At 48.6% G+C, this 22467-nt stretch overlaps 1 protein-coding gene across 1 annotated transcript; it reads right to left on the bottom strand.

Moving 5' to 3' along the window:
• Positions 1 to 3893: 3893 nt before the first annotated feature.
• Tex44 (testis expressed 44) lies at positions 3894 to 5312 on the bottom strand. Its single transcript, NM_001024364.1, has one exon. The coding sequence runs from the start codon at positions 5282 to 5284 to the stop codon at positions 3974 to 3976; it is 1311 nt and encodes a 436-aa protein (NP_001019535.1). The 5' UTR covers positions 5285 to 5312; the 3' UTR covers positions 3894 to 3973.
• Positions 5313 to 22467: the final 17155 nt, after the last annotated feature.

Genomic DNA, 22467 nt, shown 5'->3' with positions numbered 1-22467 from the left:
GGCCAGAGGTCTGCAGCCTGGTTTGTAGGACAGGACAGACTAAGCCAGTCAGTAGGGGAAACAGGGGGAGGGCTGGGACCCCTAAACCAATGGAGTGTGACTGCCACAGTCTCTGAGGGAGTAGAGACTTGGCCTTCCAAATGCAAGTGGCCTGTGCAAGACAGAACAGTGGGTTCCAGTCTTGACTTCTTAGCTGTCCCTGTCCTGAACATGAACTATGTCCTTGTTGAGTAGCTGTGACCTCCAAGTGTCCTTTTAGACACTTTGACAGTGAAAAGGGTAATCTAGGGGCTGGAGAGAGGGCTCAGCAGTTAAGAACACTGGCTGCTCTTCCAAAGGACCGGGGTTCAATTCCCAGCACCCACATGGCAACTCAAAACTGTCTATAATTCCAGTTCCAGGGGATCTGACACCCTCACACAGACATACATGCAGGCAAAATGTCAATGTACATAAAATAAAAATAGTTAAAACAAACAAAAATAATAAAAAGAAAAGGACAATCTAGCATGCCACTTCTAGTGTCAAGGACCTACAGGACCTAGGACCCAGTATGTCCACATCAGTGTTCCTGGGGGAAGACAAGTCATGGAGACCTTCCCCAGCCTTTATTAACCCTTTGGATTCCACTGCCTGACAGTGATGCCATCTAATTGGCTCAAGCTACCAGGACTTGAACTTATTTTCCCCCTTGGCTTCTCAATCTGATTGGTCTGTGACATTCCCATCTACTTTTGCTTTATCTCTTTTCACTGCTGGCCCTGAGTTTCCAGTGTCTGGATCATCTTTCTGTGGAGAAGCCCCACAGCGGGACCCCCTCTTGCAAGCCACCATCACCAGGCTTCTGCTGCTAGCCCTTTGCTGTTTTAAGAGTGAAGGCCCCTGGGCTCGAGAGATGGCTCAATGGTTAAGAGTACCAACTGCCCTTCCAGGGGTCCTGAGTTCAAATCTCAGCATCCACATGGTGACTCACAGCCACCTGTAATGAGATCTAATGCTCTCTTCTGGTGTGTCTGAAGACAGCTACAGCATACTCATATATAATAAATAAACAAAGATTTAAAAAAACAAAACAAAACAGAGTAAAGGCCCAACTCCAATGAGCAGTCCAATTCCCCCGGAACAGTCCTGTCCTGAGTCACCTTGGTTGGTGGCTAACTATTATATAGACTCAACTGTGTGCCTTGGGACACAATGGCACATGACAACCCAATGCAGGTGACGGAACTAAGGCACAGGAAAGTGCTGGAAAACACAACTAGTCCACAGTAGTGCCAGCATCCAAGGTCATATAGACCAAAGACCAGGACCCTCATTCCTCTGCTGACTGTGGGTCCAGCTGTGCTGTAGAAGGTCCCTGATTCTGGGCCAACTGGGGATCAGTCCAGAGGACAGAGGTTTCAATTTTGTGGCTACCAAGCCACCATCAGTGTCTTTACCAGGGACTGGCCTATCAAGGCCAGTAAGAACACGTTTTCTCAGCTCTCCTTGTTTAAAATGAGTAAAGATTGCTGGCGAGCAGAAGAAACCCAGTGAGTGCCACACCCACACCCGGCAAAAACACCCATTGCTAATTCCTGTATTCATGCTGACTTCAGTTTAGTGTTTGGTTCCCTTCAGTACAGGTCACCTGTGCTGTAAAATCTACTGCCAACTTGGTGCTAGCTAGGGTCATCGCGGGAGAGGGACTTGAACTGAGAACATGCCACCATCAGTTCGCCTCGTAAGCAAGTCTGCGGGGGCATTTTCTGGATTAATGGTTAATGTAGCACCAGCCATACCTGGGCACAAGTGGTTCTGGGTTATATAAGAACGCAGTCTGAGTAAGTAATGGGGAAGAAGGCAGTAAACAGCATTCTTCTTGGCCTCGGCTTCAGGTTCCTGCTCCCAGGTTCCTGCTTTGAGTTCCTGCCCTGGCTGCCTTTAGTGAAGGACTCTGAGCTGACTGAAGCTGGTTTTGGTCAAGGTGTTTTAGCAGGGCAGTAAAAACCTAAGACATTAGCTCATGGTGGCTGTTTAAACTATTGAAAGGGAGGAGGGTGGGGGTGGGGCACGTTACCGGCAGTTTTATCATCCCCTGCTTGCCTTCCAGCTACCTGACACTTGCCACCTGCCTTCCTTCCCACCCCAACCACCTGTCTCACTTCCCTCACTCAACCTTTGTTCTCACCATTCTTGGCTGAGGAAAACCATCTCTCTCTCAAAGTCTGATTCAGTTCTTCTAGGACAACCCCCCCCCCCCCCCCCCGGTCCTGCTTCCTGGGGTCTGAATGGCCTCTCTCCACGTCTAGAACCCTTGTTTTCATTACATAGGGACAATTCAGCTGCACCAGGGCACACACAGATGGGTCTGTGCTTCCTCTTGGGGTTTATACTCCTATTTCCTTTCAAGAGCCATCTGTAAGGTAAGAGTGGCACTTGGTACCTCTGGGGACCAGCATGGAGCATCCTTCATGGACAAAGGCCAGCTAAGCTGTCATGGGCAGTGGGCAGATTAGCTGTGTGGACCCTGAAAACAATGAGGATCTTAGATTTTTTTTTTTCAGAGAAGCAAAACTCCTGACTTCCATGTAAACTCTAACTTTAAAAATGTGAGTGCCTGGAAGCTGAGAGATGGTTAAGAGCACTAGCTGCTCTTGTAGAGGACCCAGGTTCAATTCCCAGCACCCATATGTGACTCAAAACCCTTTGCAATTTTAGTTGGGGAGGTAGGGATCTAACACCCTATTCTGGCCTCCGTGGGCACTACCTGACGGTACAGATACATAAAGCCAAAATACTTGAATGCATAAAATAAACATTTTTTAAGATTAATTTATTTACTTATTTATTATACGTAAGTACACTATAGCTGTCTTCAGACACACCAGAAGAGGGCATCAGATCTCATTACAGATGGTTGTGAGCCACCATGTGGTTGCTGGGATTTGAACTCAGGACCTCTGGAAGTGCTCTTAACCGCTGAGCCACCTGTCCATTCCAAAATAAACATTTTTTTCTTCTTTTTTTTTTCTTTTCTTTTTTTCAGAGCTGGGGACCGAACCCAGGGCCTTGTGCTTACTAGGCAAGTGCTCTACCACTGAGCTAAATCCCCAACCCCAAAATAAACATTTTTTTAAAAGGAAAAAAATGATTTTAAAAATATGTACATCAAAAACCTCTAAAAGCCAAACCAATCAGTGGGCAGGGTTCATCCCCAGACCCCTATCTAGAGACACACAGGAAAGTTAAAACGGGTGGGCGGATGGTCCCTGACTGGCATGAAGGTGTAAGGCTGTGCAGGTTTGCACTAAGGCTTCACCCAAGATGTAGTTCTGGGTCTTGCTAGATGGTGAGGCCTTGGGTGTGCTTTCAGCTCTTGCTCCTGTACCTACTTCCCAAGATGCAAATGGCAGAGACCGGAGTAAAACATCATGAAGATGACGTGGACCACGGGTGGGCAGCCAGTTCTTTGAAATCTAAAGGCCTTAACATCCACAGTGTCCTCTCACCCCTCTAGTCTGAGAGATGGTTTGGTCACCCTCCCTGGAGCCCTGTCCTGTGTCTTCTGGCATTGGGATGTTGACGTGTGTATGTGGTGGTGGAGTTCCTTTCTCTACTCCAGGTTGAGGAAAGGAGGCCAGGGAGTGGGGCCCAGGACGAGAGGAGACTTCACAAGTCTGATTCTAAGCCTTAAAAAGATTACACAGGACCTAAGGGTGTGTGTCCCTCCTGTGAGGCCTGATATAGTACTCTCTACTCCCAAACCCCTCCTGCCTCCCAGAACCTCAACAGGTAGCTTGGGCACGGGGCTGAGGAGCAGAGAGGCACATTCCTAGGTTTACCTGTGGGCCCCATTCGTTCCTTTTACCCTGTTGTCCCATTGCATGGATAAGGGCAGAGCTTAGAAAATAAACGCTTGTGGTTATTTACTGAGGGGCAGGGAGCAGTTATTTAGCACAGGGTTGGGGAAGGAGTAGAGGGGCTTGCTGGTCTAGTCACTATTGGAGCCAGTGCGAGCCCAGCGCAAGGTGAAGTGGTTCAGGTAGCGCATAGTTGAACGGATGCCTTCCATAGTGTGCCTCTCCACAGATTCCAGCAGGTGTGTGACAGAGCGCAGGACTGAGCTAGTTCCAGCCATCACCCCAGACGAGAAAGCTGACCTGGCACTGCGAAAGAGGCTGGCGACAGTGCGCAGTCGGGGACCCTCGTCTTGTAGCCTGTCAGCTGGAGAGCTGCGGCCTGAGGCCAGAATGCCCATAGCCACACCCATGCGTGTGGCTGTGTCTGACCACACCAGGATGTCTGTGAGGGAGCTGATGGAGCCCTCTCCTCCACACAGTAAGCTGGTCATAGAGCGCATGTAGTCATTCTCCACTTCAGGACCATACAGACTGGGGTCCAGACGGCTCCTTCCTAGGGACACCTGATAGGAATCTGGAGAGGGGGGTGGACTGTCTGCTGGGGAATTTGGAGAAGGTGGGGCCTGAGGGGTCCCTGAGTCCGCAGCTAAATCCTCACTGGTTGACTTCGGAGATCTAACTTTGCTCTCAGGGTTCAAGGCCTTGAAATCTTCAGCCTCCTGATCAGCAGACTTGGTGGGTTCTGGTTCAGGACCAGTGGTATCTGAAGGGGGTGGGTCAGTAGCTCCTGCAGAAGTCTGGACATCTTCAGGTAGGACAGATGGGACGTCAGCATTTGAAGCTATCTCCAGTTGCCCTTCCGAAACAGTTGACTTTCCTGATGTCTTTTCTTGGGTCTGGGAGTCACTTGGGGAAACCGTCCGGCTCCGACTTGTGCGGTTGTTTTCAGCCAGCCTGTCCCACACTGGGTTCTGGAAACCTACAAACATTTGCAGGATACCTGGGTCTTGGGGCAGCAGGGATGTGAGCTCTTCGAGATTCTCCTGGCTAGGATTTGGAGTACCTGGGATCTCTTCTTTGACCCCAGATGTTGATGTAGTCATGGAGGTGGCTGGCTCTGCATCTCGCCCTGTGGAGGTGTCCGTCTGCATGGAGGCCCGATCTTTATTCTGTCCCATAGAAGTGGCAATCTGCATGGAGGCCTGCTCTTCATCTTGCTCTGTGGCGATGATGTTTGCCTCAGAGGCCTGGTCTACATCCTCTTCAGCTCGTGCTTCCACGATGTCTTCTGGTGGGACTTCATCAGGTAGGGGATCCAGTCCTTCAGACGGTCCGGGTAAATCTTCAGAGTTTTCATCAGCTTTGTTGCCCAAGGAGGCCTCAGGAAGACCATGTACAAAATTGCTGTTGGCTTCAGGGTCTTCCAAGGGCTCAGTGGTCATCTATGCCCCCTGCTACTTATGGTGGTTGGGAAGGAGTGGCTTGCCTCTGCTAGGCTCAGTTGTCCAGGTGGTGAGGTCACAGGAGGTTGTGGGCAGCTGATGATGTCACAGGTACTTGTAGAGCAAGTCCACTTGAATGTCCTGAGTCTGCTGAGTGGCTGTCCTGGCGGGCTGAATGCAGGTGATGTTGCATAGCCAGAGCCGTAGGGACACAGGAAATGAAGGATCACCATCTCGGTTTAAGATGAAGATATGGAGGTGGGTGCAGATGCAGCCGCAGGGCTGTGAGAGCTTGTGGGAACTGTGCTTTGGGGCATGATAAAGGAAGGTGATGCTGAGTTTGAATGAGTGGGTTTTTAGTTTATTTTGGGAGTGGGGGATCAGTGTTCTTGTTATATAGTTCAGACTGATCTCCCACTCCGATGATCCTCCTGTCTTAGCCTCTCAAGAACTAGGATAACAGACACTTGATACACCAGGTTATTATCCCTCCCACCACCTCTCTCCTCATTGGTGCTTCAGGACCCCAGTTTAGTCAGTCTTTCTTTGGGAGCCATTTCTCTAGCAATGCAGGGGGATGGGGGGAGGATAGTGGAGGCCAGGGCCTGGGCGGCAAGCATCTAGGCTGGCTATCCTTAGAGCTAGAGTTAACCTTTTGGACACAGGACAATCCACCTCCTCACCTGGGCTGGGAGGACAGAGAGCTGCAAATGGGTGCAGACTTCCGGGTAATCTTAAGAAGGACTAGGGCCCCAGATAAACCCACTGTGCTAAGAAGGTAGCTGTGGATTGGGTTTGGCTGGCTGTAGAGCGCTTGCTGAGTATGCTGTTTCATCCACAGCTAGAGTGTGTGTTTGTGCTCACTCTGGTTGCCAGGTTAGGCGTAGTTGTGGTGGGTAAGAGGAGAAGCAGGCATCTGATGCCCCCAGGGACCCCAGCATCCCTAGGGAGAACTGGGTCTACTTTTATATCTTCTCTCCTGGGGGCAGGGGTGTGGTTCCGCGCCTGCTCTGCTGCTGGGCACGGCCTCTTGGGGAGGCAGAACTCTAGGAGTTTGACTGTGCTTATCCTATGCCACCATCGCCGGGGTGGGTGCCAGGCTGTAGGGAAGCTCCAAGACATTGCTCAGGGGATGGGAAAGCCGGAGCTGGGGGTGGGGGGGTGTCCCTGGACCTGTAATGAGCTGGGGTGGTGGAGTGGTGGTGGTGGTGGTTTCAGGTTTCAGACTCTTGGGCATTCAGGCACCACTGGGAGTCAAGGAAGAGCAGAGAATGGAGTGGGGGGGGGCAAGGGCTAGCCTGGGCCAAGAGAAAGGGGGAGCTCCAGCTTGTCCCATGGAGTGATTGTCCTTAGCTTGGTGGTGGCTGTGACGGGGGTAGAGAATTAAGCTGCGGCTCTGTAGTTGAATGCCTTCTCCATGGCTTCCCACTGTGTCTCTTGATGAAAGAGACAGTCCACGGTTCTAAACGGTTTATTGGCTGTTCATGGTGGAAAATGGATGCATACCGTACGGTACCCTCGTCTCAGGGTGGACCTGAGATTAAACACTTTTTGCTGGGAGGAATGTCTGGGAAGGGAAGCTTATTGGCTAAGCCCTCCAGGCCTCTAGGTGCCTCATTGGCACGGAGAATGCTGCTCTGGGCCTTCATGACCACAGGTCATGTTTTCTTACATGAGGAGTATGGCACATGTTCCAGGCCAGGAATCTGGCAGGGAGTGGGGAGTCGGCTAAGTTTCATGTGTGTGCTCTACCTTACCAAGCCTCCTGGCATAGTGGGGGTTGGTGGGGGTGGGTGGTGGTGGGTGGTGGTGGTGGAGGGAGTGGAGGAGATGGGGAGGGTGGGAGGTTAGGGGGTGGGAGGTGGGGGGTGGGGGGTGGGGGGCATTCAGCAAGTTCTTCAAGATCACAGGAGCAATCCCTGACTCTGGGATTTGCATTCTGTTTGTCTCTAATCCTCAAGCTTTTCTGTTCTTGTTCCAAGTGGGGCTAATTTAAAGTCGAGGCCAGTGAGACAGCTCAGGGGGGAAGGACACTTACATCTAAGTCTGGTGAGCTGAGTCTGGTCCCCAGGACCAACAGGGTAGGAGAATACTGATTGCTGCATGTTGTGGTCTGACCTCTACACATGTGCCATGGCAAAACACACAAAACACACACACACACACACACACACACACACACACACACACAACACACACACACACACACACACAGAAGGAAATGGAGACAGACAAGAAATGCAATTACACTATTGGACCAGGTGGTGGTGGTGTGTGTCTTTAATCCCAGCACTCCTGAGACAGAGGCAGGTGGCTTTGTGAGTTCAAGGCCAGCCTGGTCTACATAACAAGCTCAAGGACAGCCAAGGCTACATAGTGAGAAATTTTCTTTAAAAACAACAAATAGGGCTAGAGAGATGGCTCAGCGGTTAAGAACACTGGCTGCTCTTCCAGAGGTCCTGAGTTCAAATCCCAGCAACCACATGGTGGCTCACAATGAGATCTGATGCCCTCTTCTGGTACATCCAAAAATAAAGACATAAATCTTCAAAAATATATAATGTTAAAAAAAAAACCAGACAGTAATCAATGGCCCATGGAGGGATGCTGGCCAGTTTGGTAACTGGCTTACGGTGCCTGCAGATACTACCTGGTGGCAGCCTGGGTCATACCATAAGTAGTTCTGTCAGAAAACAGACTTCCTCCTCTATCTGTCCTGTGCTATGTCCATGCTGCCTCTCCTGGTCCCCAGCTCCTTCTCTGAAGTTACGCCTTAAATCTGGAATGTTCTTCACAGGGATACCTTTTTGAACACTCAGTCCTCAGCTTGTGGGATTGTACTGAAGTCTGTGTAGCCAGGAGGAAGTGGGACTTGACTGGCAGAAATAGGTCCCTGGCACAGGCTCTTGTAGGTTATGCTTACCCTGGGTTCCAGCCATGCCCTCTGCTTCCCGTTTGCTGTAATGTAAACCACTGTCACCATGCCTTCCTGGCCACAATGTCTCTAAAACACCAGTCAGAATAAGCTTGTCTTGAGTCATTTCTGTCGAGTGCCCCATCCTCCAGTTTTCTTCTCTTTACCCTTCCTGGACGTTTGACTCACTGCTCTCCTCCGCTCCTCTACCTAATCCTCTGAGATAGGCTCCATTTCATGGGAATTGAGTGGCACTTTATAAAGAACTCTTCAATGATATTGTGTGCGTGCGTGCGTGCATGCGTGTGTGTGTGTGTGTGTGTGTGTGTATGTGAGATGTGTGATGTGTTGCACACAGGGGCGTGCAGCAGTGAGTACACACTTCTTTGTACACACGGGGGCCATAGGAGAATGTGAATCATCCTTTCCTGAGGCAGGGTCTCTCACTGAACCTGGAACTATAGCCACAAGGCTCCGGGAGCCTTCTTGCCTTTTCCCCACCGTACCAGGGTCACACTGTGCATGGGCAACTGTGTCTGCTTTTTACTTGGGTGCGGGAGATTCAAACTTAGGTCCTCATTCTTGTACAGCAAGCACTGATACCCACTGAGCCACCTCCCCAGTCGTATGCCTGTTTTTTTATTTTATTTTATTTTTTTTAAATTCTTTTTTTTTTCCGGGGCTGGGGATCGAACCCAGGGCCTTGCGCCTGCTAGGCAAGCGCTCTACCGCTGAGCTAAATCCCCAACCCTGTATGCCTGGTTTTATGTGGTGTGTTTTATGACCACCAAACCTAGGGCTACTAGCAAGTAAACTACATCCCCTGACTCTCTCTATATATATAGAATATAGAATATATATATGAAAGAAAAGACTGGGGAGGGGAGTGTAAGTACTTGAGAGAAAGAAAGAAGGAAAGTGGGCTGGAGAGATGGCTCAGCGGTTAAGAGCACCCGACTACTCTTCCAGAGGTCCTGAGTTCAATTCCCAGCAACCACATGGTGGCTCACAACCATCTGTAAAGAGATCCGATGCCCTCTTCTGGTGTATCTGAAGACAGCTACAGTGTACTTATATATAATAAATGAATAAATCTTTAAAAAAAAAGAAAGAAAGAAAGAAGGAGAGAAAGAGAGAGGCTGGAGGGGATGTCTTAGCAGTTAAGATGCTGTTTTTCCAGCGCACTGGAGTTTGGTTCCCAGCACCCACATAGAGCAGATCATAGCTACCTGTAACTTCATCTCCACGAGAGGAGATCTGGTACTTTCTTCTGCAAAAGAACACTTGCACATACATGGCCCATGTGTTCAGGAACACATGCACATATTCACGGATTTAAAAAAAAAAAAACTTAAAAAAAAAAAAGTGAAGCCAGGCACGCTAACACACACTCGTAATCCCAGTACGTGGAAGGTAATGGCAGGAAGATTAGGGGTCCCGGGTCATTCTTGACTATGTTTGAAGTTTGAGGAAAAACCTGAGATCCTGCTCCATCTCAGCAAGCCAAGGAGCTAGCTGCCTCAGGAAGATTGCGGCAAACTGGGGGCTAGCCTGGGCTGTACAGCTTACTGTGTCCAATAAAAAAGCAGACTTCAAGCCTACGCCTTAACGCCTGCAAGATCTGCCCACGTCAGCGGGGGCCCAGTTATTCGTGGGGGTCGAGGGGGACCCATACCTGCGGGAGAACAGGCGAGAAAGAGGAGCGAGACCAAGCAGTGTCCCTGTCAAGGTCAGTCCGGTCCCCAACAAGGATCCATCTTATAAACCCACCGCAGACCTGTAGCTATGTTAGAGCAGGTGGGCACATCTGTGTGAGCATGGTTAGCACACACCTACACCCATAGCATCATGCTATGCTCTCCCACTCTGTACCACTCCTCTGGCTGTTAACTCCTGATGTGGCCCTAGGAGCCTGGTGCCTTTCCATATTTTCCACCTTAACTCCTGGCTCTTTCTCAGGCTCTGTGGTCCCTGCCAGCATGTTCCCCACGGTTTTACTCAGCTAGGGGGAGGCCAGTGCACAAGCCTCCCACGTGGCTACTCTTGAGGCCACCTTGGGGATACCTGATATAGTCCCTGGAAGCTTGAGTTATGGGGCCGGCTCTCCCTGGGGCCAGACTCTCTGAATATTGGTGCTCTGAGGAACAAACACTTGCCCTAAGTCTTCCCAGAAGACCTCCTTCTTGAATGTTTGAGAAACCAAGGCAATGGAGAAAACAGGGCCACAAGAGCAGATGGTGTGGGAATTCCACTTAGAAGACACGCCGAATTTGTTTGGAAGAAACAGTCTAATGAGCCCCGTGGGTGGGGGCTGGGACTCCAAAGGCATTCTTGACTTACTGAGCCTACCTTCTTAGGAAGGGTTGGCTGAGCTAGGAGGGCAGGGCTGGGTTAGAGCAGGGGTTGAGAGAACCCTCTTATTTATTGTGTAGGCCCCACTTCCCAGGAAACGAAGGAGGCCTGGGCTGCCACCCACCGAGGAGAGGCTGGAAAAGGCTCTGGGAGTGTAACCCTGCCTGGTTTGGAGAGAACCAGAATCCTTCTAAGGGAGATATTTAAGTTGTTTGTGTCTAGATCTCCAAGGTAAAAGCCCTTAATGGGCGTGGCCCGTATCAGGCTTGCCAAAGGCCTTTGTGTGAATACTGGGAGAATGGAGGTTTCCTGCGGAGAGCAAAGGTTACCCTTGGGGCCACTGAGAAAGGGACAGTGAGGACAGCGCACAGCAGTACCAGGTGAATTGCTTGGCATCAGGAAAACATTGGCTTTGCCTAGCACTGCAGATGGACTCCGGAGGGAGACACAAGGAGAGGCCAAGGCCACACAGAAGTTTACAGGCAACTGACTTGGGGAGAGAAATAGTTTCCAGTGTTAAAGCTGGCAGAGGGGGTTGGGGATTTAGCTCAGTGGTAGAGCGCTTACCTAGGAAGCGCAAGGCCCTGGGTTCGGTCCCCAGCTCCGAAAAAAAAGAACCAAAAAAAAAAAAAAAAAAAAAAAAAAAAAAAAAAAAAAAAAAAAAGCTGGCAGAGAAATCCAAGGTGGGAAGTAGACCTAAGCCAAAAGTGCTCCAAACCAGTGGTTCTCGGCCTTCTGAACGCTGAGACCCTTTAATACATTTCCTCAGGTTGGGGTGACCCCAACCATAAAATTATTTTCGATGCTACTTTGTAAATGTCATTTTGCTACTGTTATGAATCATAATGTAAATATCTGATATGCAGGATATCTGATATTTGACCCCCATGAAAAGGTCATTTGACCCCCCCTCCAAGGGGTTACAACCCACAGGTTGAGAATTGCTGCAATTTAAACATCTTAAGACAAATCACAAACTATGAAAAATAACATTTCATATTTCTGCCACACGGGACTTTTAACTAAATTATATAAATTCCCACTCATAGTCTGGTATAATGGTCCAGGCCTGTAATTCTTGCAGTCAGTGGGTGAGTGAGGCAGGAAGATCAGGCATTTAAGGTCATTATCCCATACCCCACACACAAGAAGTTCAAGTCCAGCCTGGGCTACCTAGTAAAATCCAGTTTCATACCAAACACCTCCCCAGTGCTGGGATGGCAGTTAGGAGCCTCCACCAGTGAGAAGCCAGTGTTCCAGGCTTATTCGGTCACAGTACAGGATCTGTCTTTGGGGCTTTTGTTTCAAAACTTCCATAATTCATTTGCCCTTTTAACAAGGCATACATCTTATTTAAATCACCAGGACACATTTGCAAGTCAAAACAAATTCCTTCTTAAATATCCCAGAAACTCAGGTCCTGGATGCAAATAAATCCCAAGTGCTAGCCTGAAGGGCCACAGAGGACTGTGAAGGCACATCTCCCACCCGATCTCTACAACAAAGGCTGCTTCAGCTTCCCCCTGCCCCGCCCCCATTACCCAGCTCTGAGGTCAGCTTTGTCTGTCCCCATCTCGAGGGCCATGGATGGGCCACTCCTCAGGGTGGCCAGGCAGCAGCTGTGAGTCACTGTGTGGAGTCATCTGAGGGTCCAGGGAGCTGGGTTGTTCTAACCTCATCCTATGGCCTGGCTATGTGCTGGCTTAAGGGACCAGAATACTGGGCCAGTACTGAGATGCTATGGTGGAAGTTGTGATGAATCTATAGTGTCCCTCCTGCTATCTTCTCTGTCGCCCTAATGGTCCTTAAGGGCCACCAATGGGACAGGACAGAATCTCAGAGATGAGGCTCATTCGGTAAAGACACTTGCTGCTAGGCCTGGTGATCCTGGAATCCCCAGGACCCACAGGGTAGAGGAGAGAATTGACTCCCAAAAGTTGTTCTCTGACCTACATATATGTCCTTTCCACACAAAATAAACTAATACATGCAGTTTTCTTTAAAATGGGAGGGAGTTGGAGAGATGACTCATGTGCACAAGAGAACTTGTTGCTTTTTGCAGAGGACCTGGATTTGGTTCCCAGGGCTTACGCTTGGCTTACGAGCATTTATAACTCTAGTTAAGGGGATCGGAAGCATTCTTCGGAATTAGCAAGCACTAGACACATACATGGTGCACATATATACATTCGGTCGAAACACTCATGCTCACACATAAAGCTACATAAATATATCTTTTAAAAAAACTGGGGGCTGGAGAAATGGCTCAGGGGGCTGGAGGGATGGCTCAGCGGTTAAGAGCACTGACTGTTCTCCCAGAGGACCTGAGTTCAATTCCCAGCAACCACATGGTGGCTCACAACCATCTGTAATGAGATCTGATGCCCTCTTCTGGTGTGTCTGAAAACAGCTACAGTGTACTCATGTACATAAAATAAATAAATCTTTAAAAAAAAAATTCGGGGTTGGGGATTTAGCTCAGTGGTAGAGCGCTTGCCTAGCAAGCGCAAGGCCCCGGGTTCGGTCCCCAGCTCTGAAAAAAAGAAGCAAAAAAAAAAAAAAAAATTTCAACGAGGGGCTGGAGAAATGGCTCAGCGGTTAAGAGCACTGACTGCTCTTCCAGACGTCATGAGTTCAATTCCCAGCAACCACATGGTGGCTCACAACCATCTGTAATGATATCTGGTGCCCTCTTCTGGTCTGCAGTCACATATGCAGGCAGAATGCTGTGCATAAAATAAATAAATCTTTAAAAAAAAAAATTCAATGAGGAGCTGGAGCAGTAGCTCAGTGGCAGAATACTTTCCCACCACATACTGTGCCCAGTCTTTCTCTCACGCACGTGTGCATGCAGGTACACACACACACACACACACACACACACACACACACACACACACTTGTATGCATGTGCCCAAATAAGTTTGTGCCAGTTAAAAACAATCCACTCATTATCTTGTCACAACACAGCTCAATGGACCAAATGTATATATATTTGTAGAAGTGCACAGGTCCTCCCAGGATCAGGATGTTGGCAAGAGGGATGGGGCCCTTGGGGCTCTTCTCCCTGTCCCAGAGGTCTGTTAGTAATCTATGTAGAACAACAGACCCTGGAGCATCAGCCAAGCCTGGTGCCCTGATCTACTAGGAATAGAGTCCCCTCCATCTGGCATTCAAGGGCCACCTCCCTGCAAACATTTCTAGTCTTCCTCTTCCTGTCATTGACCCTGGACATCTTTTTTTTTTTTTTTCCGGAGCTGGGGACCGAACCCAGGGCCTTGCGCTTCCTAGGCAAGCGCTCTACCACTAAATCCCCAACCCCAACCCTGGACATCTTGTTTCTTCCCAGAGCCTGGGAGTCCCAGGTCAGGGAACTGTTGGGTTGGGCTTGCAGGTCAACCTTCTCACTGTGTCCTCATGTGGTGTCTGCTGTCTTTGTGCTGGTCCCTCTTCATTCCCTCTCTCCTCTTCTCCCTCCATTCTCCCTCATCCTTCCTCCCTTCTCCCTCCTCCCCATCTCCCTTCCCTCTACTTTCTTGGTTCTGATATTCTGAGACAAGATTTCCTGTAGCCCAGGCTGGCCTCAAATTCCTGATCCTTCTGGCTCAGCCTCCTGAGTGCTGGGATTATTCAGATGTGACAGCACGGCCAGCTTCAGATAACCTCTCTGAACGATTCACCCCTATTGGATTTACTTTAGTTACCCCTTAAAGGACCTGCCACTAATTAAAATGATGCTGAGGATTATTTTAGGGGGACTCGGTTCCAGCCATATCACCTCACTTTGTGTTCCCAGACACATCTTAGAAAAATACATTTACTTTTCTTGAACTTCACCCCAGGCTCCTAGAGGTCAGTGAACTATCCATTGGCAAGGGTCTGTCGTTGACCCTGTCTGTACAAGGATTTGCTCGGCCAGAAGAGGAGAGATTGTGTGGTAGACACTTTTCTGAAGTCCCTTGTGTCAAAGAAAAAGACTGCTTTCCCCATTTCCGGGATGAGCACATAGCCACGAAGTCCCTAGGTCAGGAGGACAAGCAGGACAGAGACCGTGGTGCTCTGAAGCATTGGTGCCCCCAGGTCTTGGCTGTTTTTGCTCCTCTTTGGGCCCAGTTACCCAAAGAAGTCTGAACCGCCTGATGGTGACATAGATGCGGCCCAGTTTGTCCCATCACCCAGGCCACGAGTAGATACCTGTGAATACTGGGACCTGAACCAACTCGCCCCACCCAGCTTACTTCAGCCTTGTGTGGGAGCAGGTGAAGCCCGAAGGAGATTTCAGTCAAGCCCAACGCAAATACAAACTCAGGGATGGGGCTCGGGTGTGGCTCCCTGGCACAGTGATTGCCTAGAATACCCAAGCCCCTGGGCTCCTTAGCACAGCTTTTATCAACAGCCACAAACTATCACAAGCAGAAGATCTCCATCCAGACCTGACACAGCTCAGTCAGCCGAGAAGAGAGACTCAGGTGATGGCTGGCCCAGATCGGACTGGCCTGTGGGCATGTCTGCAGAGGATTGTCCATTGCTAGAGCAGGGCCAACTCTGAGTGGCCCGGTTCCCTGGGCAGGTGGTCCTGAGGTGTATGAAAGAGACAGCCTAGCATAGGTCTTTGAGCTAGCAACAGAGTTCCTCCGTGATTTCTTTTTAGAGACAAGGTCTCACTGTGTAGCCTTGGCTGGCCTGGTATTTGTTGCGTAGTCCAGGCTACCCTCAAACTCACAGAGATCTACCTGCTTCTGCCTCTCTGCTGGGATTAAATATGTGTGTTACCATGTCCAGCTCCCCCAACTTCCTGTTTGTTTCATCCTGGCTTCCTTCAGCAGTGGACATAACCTGTAAGAGAGAATACACCCTTTCCTCCCCAGACTGTTTTGCTCAGTGTTCTATCCCAGCAGGAAATGAAACTGTTCTCAGACACGAAATCCAAGATTGTTTGAGGCCTGACATGATGTCACAATAAGAAATTCCAGGCCTGACCTCACGTGAGGGGCCACAGTTAAAATAAGCTTTCTAAAAGTATTGTGTGTAAAAGATAGAACCATACATGAATTTCATTTTTAGCTTGGGTCCCACCCCAAATATGTTATGCATATGCAAATGTTGAACAAAACAAAACAGAATAAAAAAATCTAAAGTGACAGTGTGGCAGCTCCCATAAGGTTTGTGTTAACCTTTCACTCTTAAAAAAAAAAAAAATTTAAAAACAAAACAACCAAAGCCAAGTTTGTGGCGTACACCTTTAGTCCCAGCATTTTGGAGGCAGAAGCAGGTGAATTTCTGAATTCAGAGCCAGCATGATCTACAAAGTGAGTTCCAGACAGAGAAACCCTGTCTCAAATTCCCCACTCTCAAATAAAAAAGAAAAAATTACATTGGACGAATGCTACCATCTTCTGAGTCTAGTTGAGCCGGCTCTGGTGGGGAGGTGGGATAAGGCGTCTAACTGCAGCTGCTGCAGCTCTCTGCTGCCCCCTACTGCTGGTTCTGTGGCATTTCAGGAGAGCTCAATATTGCCGTCTGCGGGTGGTCGATCCCACAGGATTGTCTGAGCCCAAGGTCCCCAGTGCAGGATGAGCTTTTTTCTCTGTACCTCGTTCACCCTGAACCCAAAGCACAGTCACTGCACAGAGTGTCCCGTGCCAATAGAACACAGGTTATTAGTAACCCCAGTGGCTCGGAAAAGTTTGAGTTTGGGGTCCCATCAACATCATATTAGAATCATTGAAGATCAGCTGGATGTGGTAGTGCACCCCTGCTATCCCTGCATTTGGCACAGGAAGGCAGGAAGACTGGGAATTCAAAGCTAGCTTTGGCTACATAGTGAGTTCTAGGCCAGCCTGGCCTTTGTAAGACAGCCTTTTAAAAATACAGAAACCATGTTGGAGAGATGGCTCAGTGGTTGGTTAAGAGTGAATTTTGCTCTTGCAGAGGCCTGGAGTTTGGTTTACAGGCCTCACAACCAACTGTAAAGAAGGCCAAGGGATCCAACACCCTCTTCTGAAGGCACCTGGATGGACTCATATATGTTCACACATATATAAACGTCCACATGTTTATTTTTTTTAACTTTTTCTTTTTTCTTTTTTTTTTTAAGATTTATTTATTTATTATATATAAGTACACTGTAGCTGTCTTCAGATATACCAGAAGAGGGCATCGGATCTCTTTACAGATGGTTGTGAGCCACCATGTGGTTGCTGGGAATTGAACTCATGACCTCTGGAAGAGCAGTCGGGTGCTCTTAACCGCTGAGCCATCTCTCCAGCCCAACTTTTTCTTTTTTTTTGGTACTTTTTTTCGGAGCTGGGGACCGAACCCAGGGCCTTGTGCTTCCTAGGCAAGCGCTCTACCACTGAGCTAAATCCCCAACCCCTTTTTAACTTTTTTTTAAAGATTTATTTATTACATATAAGTACACTGTTGCTGTCTTCAGACACACCAGAAGAGGGCTTCGGATCCCATTACAGATGGTTGTGAGCCACCATGTGGTTGCTGGGATTTGAACTCAGGTCCTCTGGAAGAGCAGTCAGTGCTCTTAACCACGGAGCCATCTCTCCAGCCCCGCTCACACGTTTCTTAATTATTTATTTCCTGGACATAGTGGTGCACACCATTAATCCCAGAATTTGAGTGGCAGAGGCAAGTAGGATTTCTAATTTTGGGGTCAGCCTGCTTGAATACTGGGTTTTAGGCAAGCCAGGAATACATGATGAGGCTTTGTCTCAAGAATTTTTTTCCCCTCAAATCTTTAAGCTTAATCTTTAAGACTGCCTCAAGAGACACTGATTCTCCACTAGAGATGAAAACTGGAAAGCAGTTTATGGCCGAGAAGACCACTTGCCAGCAGGGGGCAGACTCGAGCTTGGGGAAAACACTAGCAAGGCCTGTACCAGGTGTTTTCAGCATAGTCCTCCACTGAGTCAGCATCCCTGGGAGGTTGTTGGAGATGCAGGCTCCCAGATCCCACTCCAGCCTCACTGACCAATCATCGAGCAGCACTGATGAACCTCAAGACTGACCCCTGGCACTCTGCATTAGAGGCAGGAAGGCACTTGAGGCCCATGTCCCCAACACTCCAGTAACTACTGGGGTTTGGGGGCAGCCTCTCTGCCTATTGGCCATGGCCAGAATCTAGTGGGGGATGTTACCCTTTGTCCCTTCCAGCATCACCACCACCAGTCTACAGGTGTCATCTGTGGGCTGTTAGCATTCTGTCACAGCAGGTGGAGCCAACCCCAGGCTGCAGTTGACCTGTGAGCTCAGCTGAGCCTGTAAAGGAAGAAGAGAGATGAGAATCAGAGGGAGGAAGGTCCTTAAATCAGGGGCTAACACAGTGGAGGCCTTTGTGAAGAAGCCCCAAGTTGGGGAGGTGCAGCAGACGGAAGCCCTTAGGACTTCTCCTAGTAAGGATTAATCTAGGCAAACTGCTCTCCCCATACCCCAACCCCTCAATGGAGCGTCGATGGTCCCTCCCTCCTTTCAGCTCAAGGATGGGGAGCCCTCTCTGCTTCTGGGACGTTTCCTCTAGACTCTGATGTCGGTTGGGTCATCGCGGGGTCTTGATTCCTGGGACTTCCCTGATGAGCCACCTAGGAACCACTATGTTGGAGACCAGGATGTGGTGAAGACACACAGGACTCAGCTTGCAGATAAACTCCTCAAAGGTACCGGAAGAGAGAAGAACGCGGGCTGATGGTTGATATCAGTTAGTGTAGATTAAGTCCCTTGATTTGATGACCCATTTAATTTTTTTCTCTTTGTTTAAAGCATTGTTTTTACCTCTATGACCTTTCATGGTCTTCTCCGTTGGTGCCCATATCCCTAACTCAACCTATAGGCAAACCTCTGGGATAGCTATGGATCCCAGCCAAGGAGGCTCTCCTTGCCTCTCTGAGGGAGGGAGAGGATGAGTGTGTTCCTGTTGTCCCAGAAGATCTCCCTAATGCTAACCTAGCCTGGAGTTGTCTGATGTCAGCCCAGAGCCAGTAGCCAATGGGATGCTTTGATTTTCCTTTCCTATTTTATCTATTGGGAAAGTGTATGCACACACGCATATGTGCCAGATCTTGGGGGGTGTTGGGGGGGGGGGTCAGAAGACACCTTGCAGGAGTCAGTTCTTTCCTTCTACCAGGTAGATCCCAGGGACCAAACTCATGTGCTCAGGCTGTATGGCAAGCATCTATTCCTGTTGTTTTTTGAGACAGGGTTTCTCTGTGTAGCCCTGGCTGTCCTGGAACTCTTTCTGTAGACCAGCCTGGCCTCAAACTCCCAGATCCGCCTGCCTCTGCCTCCCAAGTGCTGGAATTAAAGGGGATGTGGCTTTAATAACCACCAGGCTATCCTTCTGGTGTTACCCAGGTGGGTAGGGGGTGGTCCTCAGACTCCCTGTCTATCTGTGGGATTCCCAAGGACCGGCTGGCCCCCAAAGCCAGCTGCCCTTGGGACTCTGGGCTCCTGTGATGCTGCACTAGGGGATTAGGACCTCCTCTTTAAGAGCAGGACACAGGAAATGGGTCCTCTGCCCCTGAGTCCCCCATCTGCTTTTCTCTCCTCTCTCTGCCTGACTGGCTCTCCTTCCTGGTTTCTAATAGGGGGATCTCACCCCACTTTAATTACTCACCCTCTCCTCTCCCACTTCTTCAGAGAGCCCTCCAAGTTCTAAGTTTTCAGCTTTTTGGGAACAAACCCAGAGGCTCTTTAGGGAAGAAGAGATCCTGTGCTGGGGTGAGACTGGGGTATGGTGGGGACTGGGATGGCAGATCTGAAATCTCAGGGACAGAATCTGACAGTGATGGGTGCTGGGGATAGGCAAGAGTGGAACCAAGAGAGTCCTATCACCAGAGCTGCAGAGATAAAAACACTGTTCTTTGTGTGGAAATGGACGGAGCATAGGAAGGACTGGGCTGGAGAGACACGCCCAGAGTAAGATTGACCTGGATGAGTAGGGAGTTGGGAAGCCTTTGTGGTACTTCCTTTGGAAAGTGAGGGTGGAGCACTGAGGTGCTGAATAGAAACTACTTGTTTAGGGCGCTGGGACTGACCGGCTGACACAGGGGATCTGCTTTGGGGAGTCCCAGTTCATGCAGATGGCCAGCAAGTGCAGCCTGCAGAGGGAATCTGTCTACTGAGCCTCAGTTGTCCCCAGGAGACGATATCCTCTGGGGTTCAGTGGGCTTGTGGGGTGACTGAGGAAGGTGGGGTGCATGAGAGGATCATTCTGTCTTAACATAATTTTCTCACAGTTCTGAAAGAAGTCCAAGACCAAGGCATAAGCAGGATAGCCTTCCTTCGAGTTTCTAGCTTGCCTGGTAGCCTGCGGCCTTCTCCTACATCTTCAATGGGTGTCTGTCCTGAGCTTGTGTTAAAGGACTTCACTGTACTAGAATTTCCACTTAATCTGATGACCTCCTTTTGCCTTAGTTATCATTCAAAGATCTTAGCCCCAGTCCTTTCCTAAGTTCTAGGTCGGTTTTTGTTTTTCAAGACAGGGGTTCTCTGTGTAGTCCATGCTGTCCTAGAACTCCCTCTGTAGACCAGGCTGGCCTCTTAGAGATTGGCCTGTCTCTGCCTCCTGAGTGCTGGGATTAAAAGTGAGAGCCACCTGGGTAAAGTTTGAGGTCTTTAGCTTAGAATTTTGGAGACTCAGAAGTTTAACTCACAGCAGGGGACAGATAATCTGTGTGTGACCAGAGGGACAAAGTTATACATATGTAACAGAAAAAGATGGTGTCCCAACAAACCGCTAAATCGTGCATAATAGACCAGAAAATAAGATTATATCTGTGCTGAGGATGCTGATGAGAATAAAATAGTTTTTGAAGACTTCGAGTCTAAACTCCTGGCAGGAAGTGGCTGGGAGACAGGACAGCAGAGACAGTAAATAATGACAGTTTAGTTCGAGGTGAGGAAACAGCTGCTCGTGGGATTTTGTAGCCAGATGTTGGCCATAAGTTCCAATGTTCCACCAGGGAGACGATTCCTATGCAGAGTAACCTCACTGGAGTTGAGCTCGCAAAGGGTCAGAAATGAGAAAAAGCAATGAGAGAAGACTAGAAAGATCGGCTCCCTAAGGGGTAGAATTCATAGAGAACTCTAATGGCTCAGATCAAAGCAGGCATACAAAGCTCTCTTGGAAAACCAAAACCAAAACAAAACAAAACAAAACAACAACAACAAAAAAACCCCCAAAACCAAAAAAAAAAACCCCAAAACACAAAAACACAAAACAAAACAGCTAAAAAGAGCCAACCAAAACAAACAAACAAACAAACAAACAAATAAACAAAAAACCCAAAAGGCAAAAAACCAAAAAACCCACTCATACGAATAAAAGAAAATAAATCTTTAAAAAGAAAACATAGTAAAGCCATTTATAACACCAAATAGTATGCTAGAATGTACTGTACATTAAGTCCTGTATTAGGCCCTTTTATAGTTTCTAGAAGATTCTACGAAGGATGAGGGTGGTTGATATTTGCATGTTCTGAGTTTTTTTTTTTTTTCTTTTTTTTTTTTTTTTTTTCGGAGCTGGGGACCGAACCCAGGGCCTTGCGCTTCCTAGGTAAGCGCTCTACCACTGAGCTAAATCCCCAGCCCCGCTGAGTTTTTTTTTAAAGAAAAATTTTATCATCATTTGGGTGTTTCAGGACAGGGTTTCTCTGAGTAGCCCTGTATAGTGACAATTGAGGGGGGGAGGGTTGGTTTCTTTAAAAAACCACAAATATGGGGTTGGGGATTTAGCTCAGTGGTAGAGTGCTTGCCTAGGAAGGGCAAGGCCCTGGGATCGGTCCCCAGCTCCGAAAAAAAAAAGAACCAAAAAAAAAAAACCCCACAAATATTACAAGAATATGGTTTTGTTTTAATCCCAAGTGTGGGATATGGGGCAGCTTCAGACTGTCTACAGCGACTGACTGTGACCTGCCTCCTGCTCTAGCTGGGGCGTGATTTTGTCAGCCTCGTTTGAGCAACTTAGAACTCTGGAGACTTTCTAGAGAGTGTATCAGTGCCAGGCCCCAGGAAATAGGGTGGGTTGTTGTGTTGTTGGGGATGGGGGATTGTTAGTTGGTTGTTGTTGGTTGTTAGTTGGTTGTTGTTGGTTGTTGGTTGTTGTTGGTTGTTAGTTGGTTGTTGTTGGTTGTTAGTTGGTTGTTGTTGGTTGTTAGTTGGTTGTTGTTGTTGGTTGTTGGTTGTTGTTGGTTGTTAGTTGGTTGTTGTTGGTTGTTAGTTGGTTGTTGTTGGTTGTTAGTTGGTTGTTGTTGGTTGTTGGTTGTTGTTGGTTGTTGGTTGTTGTTGGTTGTTGGTTGTTGTTGGTTGTTAGTTGGTTGTTGTTGGTTGTTAGTTGGTTGTTGTTGGTTGTTGGTTGTTGTTGGTTGTTGTTGGTTGTTAGTTGGTTGTTGTTGGTTGTTAGTTGCTGTTAGTTGGGTTGTTAAGTAGTCATGCACAAAGAAGAAGCAAGAAGAAGAAATTATATATCCTGGCAGCGAAGATCAAACTTGCCCCCAGGAACCGATGCTCCCAATCAGTAGTCCAATAGTAACACTGCCCCCTTTCTGCCCCTGACTTTTTATTCAGGGACCTCTTTCCTCTCCTCTCTATCCTTTTTCCTTTTGTCTAGTGTTAGGGGGCTGAAAGGATGGGGAAAGGGTGGAGAAGCAGGGAAGAAAGAACCCACAAAGTAGCAAACAACAACTACAGCCTGGCTCTCCTAGAGTTCTTGATACCAGGCTGGTCTTGAACTCAGATCTACCCGCTTCTGCATCCAGAGCGCTCACCACCATTGCTAAGATTTTATTACTTATAATCCCAGCACCCAGGAGGCAGGGGCAGGCAGATCTTTGAGTTCGAGGCCAGCCTGGTCTACAGAGCTAGTTCCAGGACAGCCATGGCTACACAGAGAAACCCTGTCTTGAATAAC

The sequence above is a fragment of the Rattus norvegicus genome, chromosome 9 (assembly GCF_036323735.1).
Source record: "Rattus norvegicus strain BN/NHsdMcwi chromosome 9, GRCr8, whole genome shotgun sequence".
In the NCBI taxonomy this organism is placed as follows: domain Eukaryota; kingdom Metazoa; phylum Chordata; class Mammalia; order Rodentia; family Muridae; genus Rattus; species Rattus norvegicus.
The sequence above is the reverse complement of the archived record's forward strand: the minus strand, read 5'-3'. Positions and strand labels throughout refer to the sequence as shown.